The sequence below is a fragment of the Cyprinus carpio genome, chromosome B16, assembly GCF_018340385.1.
Source record: "Cyprinus carpio isolate SPL01 chromosome B16, ASM1834038v1, whole genome shotgun sequence".
Classification (NCBI taxonomy): domain Eukaryota; kingdom Metazoa; phylum Chordata; class Actinopteri; order Cypriniformes; family Cyprinidae; genus Cyprinus; species Cyprinus carpio.
This window is the reverse complement of record NC_056612.1, coordinates 9169646-9179003: the sequence shown is the minus strand read 5'-3', so window position 1 is coordinate 9179003 and position 9358 is coordinate 9169646. Positions and strand designations below refer to the sequence as shown.

Below are 9358 nucleotides of genomic sequence, written 5' to 3'. Positions count from 1 at the left end.
AATAATCAAATAAATAAAAATATGTTCAGATAAATAAGTAGATAATTCATGAAGTAGGCCTAAGCAAATAAATACAGTAAATACATCTAACAATACAGTAAGCTATTTTTTTTTAAAAAAAATATATGTAACTAATACGTTTTTAAGCTATTTTCCAAGTAATATTTTAGGCATTTATAATATTAGTTTTGCATCATTGAGTCTTTATAAAAATCATTTTTAGGCCTATAGGTACCTTTTAAATTTTAGGATGGGAGTCTCTTACACAAGGATGATCATATTTAGAGATCTACGAAAACTCCTCACAAGAAAAAGTATGGCTAAATATTATGAATCTGTATATGTAAATTTTTGTTTTAAATCACTTAATAAAGGTTTTGCTTTACAATCATATTTTATTCATGTAAATGACTCATAATAAAAGATTATGTACAGCCATGTGCTGTTCTAATATTTTGCTCAACTTTCTTTGTTGTTGATAGTCTTATTCAGTAAATTTACATTGATCACCTTGAAGAAGGTCTTGTGTTATCGATTAGACTATAAATGACAGAGAGCGTGACTCACAGAGAAGAGGTTTTATTGCAGCAAATAAACCATGACACAGCAAGGTCTTTATATGTCAGATGAAATCACCAACATTAAACAACAATTCCATCATCTTTCTGACACTTAACAAACATTTCTCAGCACCTTGAAAGATATACAAATCACCCTGCACCTTTCTTTTTACAAAAAAACGTGGAGGTTTATGTAGGTATTTTAAGGCAGAATGTAAAACAGAGGTTTCATGATTTATAACCACATGCTCTATGGTTAATATTCAGTGTGCAGCCTGACACTTATAGAGTGCAACTGTCAGGATCCGGAAGTAAAAATCCCATTCAGTTTCCCCATAGGGGAATTGATTTTTAACAGTAACTTATAAATCATTTAATACAGACCTACTGTGAGCTACAAGATTGGTAATCGATGGTATATGCTTTTGCTGAAGCCATCAGTCTGCATTATTTCTACTTATTTTTTAAATGCTCAATTCCAACATCAAATCCAAACTACATTATGATTCTGCAGAAAAATCTCTCTATCATTTGGAGAACTGAAACAGCAAATTGCACCAACCCTTTAGCAGCCGTCCACCTCCATGAAACACTGTGAATGACATAATTTGGAAATATATCACATAAAATAGATGTTAAGTGCACAGTTCTGCACCTTTTCAAATAATGTGATTCTTTAAATCAAAGTTTGTAATGTTATGATTCACCTACAGTAGTAGATAGTTGGCTTGATTCAGGACTCCGTGAAGTCCTTAACAAAGACTTCTCAATGGGAAAAATAAATAGGAAAAATACTTCCGGAACCAAAGCGGCTGAAAAAATGGACAGGCACTAATGCACTTTATTTGTGGTGTAATATGCAAATAAGGTATCTAACACAGGCATATACATACACACATTTAACTCTATTCACCAACCACTTCAGACTTCGGCAAGTCAGGTGTTTGCAATTCAGATGATTCCTCTGAGCTCCCTCCAAAAGCTTCCTGGACATTCGATAGTGTATTGTCCACTACTCCACCTATGATGGATGCTACTATGTTAAGCATGTGGCCCACCCCCTTTCCACTTCTCCAGGTAAGTTTGCCAACCCCACTTCCCACTGTTGACACCTGGTGGCCCATTTCTGAGGATACGACACATAGGTAATCTACCATCTGATCCAAGACTGAGCCGAGAATCATCCTGATGATCCTAAAACCATTCCCCACTGTTCCCGTCATGATTCCCAAGGCATCCGACGCCAGAGTGCCTGTCCCTATGAATCCTTCCTGGAAAGCCACAAACAGGCTTTCGGCTAACGGACTGAGGCAGGCGTAAGTCGTGCACACACTCGTTTCTCCTGTCTGGTACAAGGTGTTCAAGATGCATGAAATGCCAGAATACACCCCTGAGACCAAGTTGTTGACCAAAGTGCAGCTGTCACCAGGCACCGAGGCCAGAACAGCCAGATCTTCCTGAAGAACGTAGGTTACCTGGAAGGGAAGGTTAATGACTCTGTTTACGATCGGAGAGAAAGGGGCATAAAAGAGATAGATGGTAGAAGACAAAACTTTGAGTATGACAGACTCGGAGCTCTCTGTCTCATTGGTGCTCTCTTGAATCTCCATGTCTGAGCTCAAAGATGTATAGCTTCGGGCTTCACCATTAACATGCTCCGAAGTCACTTCCTCTGTTCTTGATTCTGATGTTTCTGCTTCCTGAGAGTTGTGTTCGCCGATGTGCTCTTCACTTTGCTCATCAGAGTTGGGTGTTTCAATGCCATTCAGTTGCGTTTTCAAGAGCGATGCAAGTTCCTCTTCACTCTGATGTCCTACTTCACCACAACCTCCTGAAAACAGGCCTGTAACTCCTATTAACTCCTCCAAAGCCTTAATGCTGAGCACCTTCACATCCCCCTCCTTCACTAGCCCAACACTGAAACTACCATCTCCATCTGATGCAGCACAACACACTGCTGACCACAACAGCTTTCCCCTGCACTCATTTAAACCACCTAAACCAATCTGCATGTAAATGTCTCCACTTGTCTTTGAACACATTGGTATGATGGAGCTCTGTATAAACTCTGCTGTCAAAGCATCCCATTTAAAGAGAGGGTAGCTGTGATGGGGTGATGGGGTCTCATTGGTGGTTCCTCTGTAAAGAGCTGGGATAGCCACAGGGGAATCATCATTGATCTCTTCTTTGGCATCCTGCTGATTGGTTAAAAAAAGACAGGTAGACTTAATTACTTGTTTAATTGCAAATGTATACATAAAATGCATTTCTTCAAGACACAAATGGACAAAAATACACAAGGATTGCTCGCTCAAAAATTTAAATTTTGGCATCACTTACAGTACCCACCTTCATGTTGTTCCAACCCTACATGATTTTTTCTGCAGAATGTAAAATAATATATTTTAAAGAATGTTGGGGTCCAATTTGTTGGAGTCTTTATTTAAAATTTCGTCCTTTTTGTTCTGCAGATAAAAAGATGTAGTTTTGGAATAACATGAAAGTGAGTAAATAATGACAATGTTCTCTTTACACAAAGAATTTGAAATTGCAAGGTTTGTGACTGATAGAGAGGAATGAGATGTTTGTTTTGAGGTGTGACTGAATTAAACAACCTGTTCCGAGTCAGTTACATGAACAGCCTTGTGAATTAAATGCAGTCAGATTGTCTTAATGGGTTAGTTTGCATTCTGGAAAACACCAATCTATCAATCTATATTGCTCTTGTCTGTAAGACTGACCATAATGAAGAAATTAAAAATGAGATGAGCATGTTTTTAATCTGTGTATTAAAAATGAAAACCAAACAAATAATAATAATAATAATAATTATGTTCTTAAAAACACCAACTTTTAATGTATAATATATACTAATTAAACTAATTAACTAATTTTTGAATAAATTAATAGAAATTACAAAAATAAGAATCATGTTGTTTATCCAACTAAAAATGATCCATGAAATGGTATTTTTTTCTTCCGCTTGACTTGACAGTCTTGTACATTTGCATGTCAGCAGAAACTGTAATGAATTTCGTTTAGCAAGACTCTGTGGTCAAAAATTCATTTATAACCTGTACTTAAACTCATTTGGTACTATAGCTCCACCCATAAGATAATAACAACCAACACTTCATCACATCAATGCATTTCTAGCAAATCTATATATGCTCAAATCTCCCCCTGAAGTCTATACAAACTCCAAGAGAGTGACTAAGGGAGAGAAAAACAGTGTATCTCACCGTGCTCTGCTCTCCTCTGCCCCATCCATTATTCAAGCCGAGGTGAAGGGCTGTATAGACGGTGGCTTGGCAGTTGGCATTATAGAGCGATGCAAAAGGCCGTCCGGTCAGATGTCTGTGACACCTCTGCTCCAAACCCAGCTCAGACAGTGAGTGTGGTGGTGTGCCTCTGAAAAAACACTCTTGACACTGGAGGAACCCTGGATCAAGATCTGTTTGTGTACTTGCCCAGACTACACCACCGTTAAACAGCACTGCAGAGATGAACACAGCGAGTCTGGGCAGAGCAAACAGCATGGCCGAACCCTCAGTACAACAAAGCAGAGACTGCAGCTAACAGTGCTGAACTAGCAGCTACACAAAACAAGCTCCTGCTACACTCTCTCTCTCTCTTCGGCTATGCAGAATGAGCCTGGGCACAATCTCACCTTCTTCATCCCTCCCCCTTTCACTCTCTCACTCTCTTTCATCAATCCCTCCCTTTCTAAATCACACTTTCTGACTACACCTCGTCTTAGTATTGCTATAATGCACACAAACCAGTAAACACACCTCTCACACGCCTTAATGACTACCTGTGTGTCTGCATTCCCCAGCATCAACACTACAGCATGCCGTTTTTTGCAGTTAAAGTCAAAAGAACATTTTGGCATCATCTACATGAAAAAGGTCCAGTCATAAACTTGGAATTCCAGAAATCAGAGGTGGTGCATGAAAACAGGTGCTGGTGTACTGACTCAAACACTACTCAACAAAGTACAGATAGAAACACAAGAGAACATTTTAAATATTTAATAAAAAATAAGAGGACATTAAAAATACATTAAACAAGAATGATTTTGAAAAATGTTTTGCTTGCAGTTTCTTTTGGCACCTGTGTAAAGAAAGAAAGAGATTTTAATTGCATTAATTTTATATCTTTTATTATAGACATAAATAATCCTGGTAATAAACTGTTAGAGGTATTGTCGTGTCTAGATCATGTTCAGCTGGTGTGTGTGTGTGTGTGTTTTATAATCCCACAGCAACTTGCCTGGGCTAGTGTTGATGTGCCCCTGGGTAAAATGGGTGTGTCTCTCTCAATCTCAGGGTGTTTTTCTCTTTTTGTTCTGCTTACTCACTCTCTTCCCCCCCATTCTTATTGTCTAAATCCTGTCGCGCAACTATACATTTATGGCACACTTACAGGTAATACATTGCAGCTCAGCAGTCTTTAAAGAATAAGCCTATCCAGTATCTACGATGAGTCAGGAGGTTTTTTTTGTAACCCAATCTGTTATACAACCAAGCGCCAACAAAACGCAGATCTAATTTTCTTAATGACGAATCCCAAAATCCTTTTCACTTGGTCAATCTCCAATTTCCCACACAGGATAAATGGAGGACCTACCTATCTGGAAGAGTCTGAATGATCTAATAATGTTTAAGTAAGGTGTGCAGAACAGGTTCACAAAACAGGACTCAACAATAACAAATATTTTTGGTTGTCCTGCCAACACTTTCACCAACCCCACCACAAACAAAATGATCAATTCTTATACTTAGCAATGTATTTTTATATTTGCTAAAAGGAAAATAGTATTTTTATTAAATGGTATTAAATTCTTTGACATTTTTTTCAGCTTTTTTTTTTTTCTTTTTAAAAGGAAGCTATTATTATAACTCCATGAAAGCACAGAAATACTTTTGCTAGAAAGGAATAAAGCAAAGCATCTTTAGTTTTCAAGGCATTCTTACCAACATGTCATTTTTGCCATTTAACAAAGCAACATATACACTACTGTTCGAAAGTTTAGGGTAAGATTGTTTTATTTAAAAATAATAATAATACATTTATTGAGCAAAGATGTATTTTACATAGTTACAAAAGATTTATATTTCAAACAAATTTTCTTTTGAATTTGTCTATTAAAATCTATCATAGTTTCCACAAAAATATCAACCAGCACAACTGTTTCCAACATTGGCAACAATAAAAAAAAATGTTTCTTGAGCACAAAATCTGCAGATTAGAAGAACTTTTGAAGGATTATGTGACACTTAAAAGTGGGGTAATGGCTGCTGAAAATTCAGCTAATAAATTACATTTAATAATATATTAAATTTAAAAGAGTTATTTTAATATTCACAATATTGCTGTTTTACTGTATTTTTGATCAATAAATGCAGCCTTGGTGAACGCAAGAGACTTTTTTTTTTTTTTTTTTTAAACTTCTGAATATTAGTGTATGTTAGCCAGCTAGATAACATTATCTTGCCACTTTTATTTTTGAGCCCTGGAAAAGCATCTTGGTCTATTGGTCTATTACCTTCACTCATTGGGTATGTCAATAACCAGCTCTGCTTCATCACCCTCTCCTCTCTCCTCCTCTCCTCGGTCACTCTCTCCTTCACTCTCTCCCTCCTCCTCGGCTGCATCCTCACTCAGCATCTGCTGTGGTACCCAGCTGAACGGCCCACTCGCACCCCCAGATGCACCACTGCCTGCAGGGTAACTGGACGTGAGTGGGCCAACCACCTAAATAAGAGGGACAAGCAGAGAAATGTCTGTTAGACTACATTTCAGAAACACATGTGACTAAAATGTATGTAGAGAAGTGTGTTAATGTAACCATAAGATTACTACAAGACATGACAAACAGCGTAGCAATAAAGGCCACATGAATCTAGGCCACTGTGTTTCCAGCGTCAACCTCTCTGTCCCTCTCTCACCTTCCCTGAACCGTCTTTCCTGTGTTTGGCCAGTTTTGTTTTTCTCTCTTTCTTCACTCGCTCAGCAGAGGGAGCCAAATACTCAGGAGGGAAGGGTAACTGCTCACCCAGAAACACATGCACACAGGGCCACCAAAGAGTAACAGTCATTCCCACACACACACGAACACGCCCAGAGTGATGTGTGTGAAGTCCATATAAACCAGGTGAGGTGATACAAAGACAAAAAGAGAGAAAATGAATAAAATGACAAATTAACAAGTGACAAAAACAATGTGATTAACTGAAAAACAGGAGTGCAGTATGAGACGTATGGAGCGCACATGGAGGTGTGATGTACTCACAGTGTTGAGATACTGTGCCGGAGCAGAAGACTGGAGAGGAACCCCACCAGAGCGGGACAGGAGTGAGAGATGAGGAGATGAGGACGACGGGACGGGAGGAACCCCAGGACTCCTCCTCCTAAAAACAAATCAATAGATTTATTTAAAACACAGAACTATACAAATTAAAAAACAAAGCACATGTTATCTTGACAAAACTTGGAAAAAGCAAAACAGAAAGTGGCCACACCTGTCTTAAATGTAATTTAATTTTGCCACTAGCAACATTTCAAACAAATTTGTCATTTTAGTTGAGTATGTCTTTTTTTTCTGAAGTGAATTAACATTTTGCATTCATCATTTATTCAAAGCTATTCAAAAGCATTATCTGTCACTGCCTATGAGATACTATGTTCTATGAAGTCTTGTGGATATAAAATTTCCAACCAGATGGACTCATTTCTTTTAAGCAGCATATAACTGGCTCAATGGATGACTGAAAGATAAACAGGCAGAGTTCTACACATTAGAATTTGCACTACAAAAACAGTTTTTAAGCAAAATTTTAAATATTAGGTCTATATTAGGTCTGTAAAATTTATTAGTAATGTTTTTAAAATAAAGACATCTCTTTTGCTCACCCAGGCTGCATTTATTTGATCAAAAACACAGTAAACACAGCAGCATTATAAAATATTATTACAATTTCAAATAAATGTTTTCCATTTAAATTAGTGCTGTCAAATGATTATTCTAGATTAATCACATCCAAAATAAAAGTTTTTGTTTACATAATATGTCTGTGTGTACTGTGTATATTTATTATGTATAGATAAATACACACACATACGTGTATATATTTTGAAAATATTTACATGTATTTACATGCATATATTTATATAATTTATATTATATATAAACATATTTAATATATAAACATAACATATTGTTCTTAAATATAGACGTGCATGTTTGTGTATTTATATATCCATAATAAATATACACAGTACACACACATATAGTATGTAAACAAAAACTTTTATTTTGGATGTAATTAATCATTTTTAATCGTTTGCCAGCACTTATTTAAATGTATTTTAAAAGGCAATGTATTCCTGTGATGGCAAAGCTGAATTTTCAGCATCATTACTCCAGTCTTCAGTGTAATTGGCATTAATGTGCTAATTTTGTGCTCAAGAAAATCTGTCAAATCCACAAAAAATCTATTTGTTGCAAACTCACTTCTTCCCTGCTTCCCTGTCTCTCTCTCTGGCTCCTTCTCCATCACTGTCTGAGGAAACTGTGGCATCAGAGTCTGAAAACAAAAACACTCTTAGCACACAAAATCCCTTGAAGATTCCTACAGGTTTGCAGACGAGCATTTTCATAAGAGACCTACCGGAAGACTCTTCATCCACCCTTTCATACTGCAAAAGTCTGTCCAACAGAAAACTGACACAAACTAAAGTGTTTAATTATGTGCATGTGGGTCAAGCAGGAGGAAAGCATTTGATAACTCTGATAACAAGACTACAGGTTCTACCTTTTGTCTCTAGAAACTTTTAATAGCTTCCTCTGAGCTCTTCTCAGCTCCTCCTGAAAACACTCTTGCTCCTGAACAGAAAAATGAAGCCAGAGGGTTAACAACAGTCTGAAATAATAAATATAATATTATCATTGAAAAGCAGATACTCACATATACCAGAAACTTTAATTTGCGTTTGAGATTCTTGTATTTTCTCTTGTAATCCACCTCTACTTCAGCTTGCCCGTTCATTTCTGATACTTAAACGAATATTTACCGTCGTTTTCAAATGATTTTCCTAGTTTATATGGGTTCGAGATCGAAACTGTACTGTTGTCCTCCAAATGTTAATGTCTATGTTCGTTCAGAAAGATCTAAGACACTCAAACAGATTAAAAAAGTACGTTACTGCTGCTCTGCTAGCCATGCTAAAGCTACATATTCAGCAACCTAAATAATTAACAAATTATGTATTTGTCGAGTACAGCAAACGAGTTAGAATCCACGAATTAGATAATGACAATGTAATAATCTATACTATGTCAAACAAAACTACAGAACATTTAACAATGGCAATAAACACTTAACGTTAGTCTCACGCATGTCAGGTACAGTGCAGAACCGCGACGTGCTCTTTGTTTACTTCCGCTTTCAACGTAATACGCACAGGAAATGGATTTTGGAGTCATTAGTCAATTTTTAACTAGAAATGTTTTTCTAAACAAATGCTGATTTCAAAGTTCCCCATATTGCGTGAGTATCCTTGAGTTGTTAAGTTTTTTTTTTTTCGATCATCCATCGTTAAATCACATCCCAACCGTATAAAAATAACAACAAAATATAATATTATGTTCAATTTACATTAACTTACATTAATTATATACGTGTAATGCATTTAATTAAAATTAAAACTAAACTAAAATGTAATTATTTGGGTCGGTGTCCACTAGGGGGCCTCAATAACCTTCACATCACATTTTTTTTTTTTTTTTTTTT

At 36.5% G+C, this 9358-nt stretch overlaps 2 protein-coding genes across 4 annotated transcripts; both read right to left on the bottom strand.

Moving 5' to 3' along the window:
• Positions 1-563: 563 nt before the first annotated feature.
• On the bottom strand, positions 564-4438 carry LOC109054048. Of its 2 annotated transcripts, none has more exons than XM_042740555.1 (2): positions 3803-4438; positions 564-2758 (listed from the first exon to the last, which is right to left on the bottom strand). In XM_042740555.1, exons 1-2 carry the CDS (start codon positions 4097-4099, stop codon positions 1466-1468), a joined length of 1590 nt encoding a protein of 529 aa, XP_042596489.1. In that variant the 5' UTR covers positions 4100-4438; the 3' UTR covers positions 564-1465. The 2 variants fall into 2 exon arrangements, with proteins under 2 accessions (XP_042596489.1, XP_042596490.1); XM_042740556.1 differs by having other exon boundaries at positions 564-2755.
• A 141-nt stretch (positions 4439-4579) lies between these two features.
• Positions 4580-9014, bottom strand: LOC109054049 (INO80 complex subunit E-like). Of its 2 annotated transcripts, XM_019071362.2 has the most exons (8): positions 8534-9013; positions 8381-8451; positions 8237-8289; positions 8080-8152; positions 6859-6976; positions 6515-6613; positions 6112-6320; positions 4580-4676 (listed from the first exon to the last, which is right to left on the bottom strand). In XM_019071362.2, exons 1-7 carry the CDS (start codon positions 8612-8614, stop codon positions 6114-6116), a joined length of 702 nt encoding a protein of 233 aa, XP_018926907.1. In that variant the 5' UTR covers positions 8615-9013; the 3' UTR covers positions 4580-4676; positions 6112-6113. The 2 variants fall into 2 exon arrangements, with proteins under 2 accessions (XP_018926907.1, XP_042596491.1); XM_042740557.1 differs by lacking the exon at positions 6515-6613 and having other exon boundaries at positions 8534-9014.
• Positions 9015-9358: the final 344 nt, after the last annotated feature.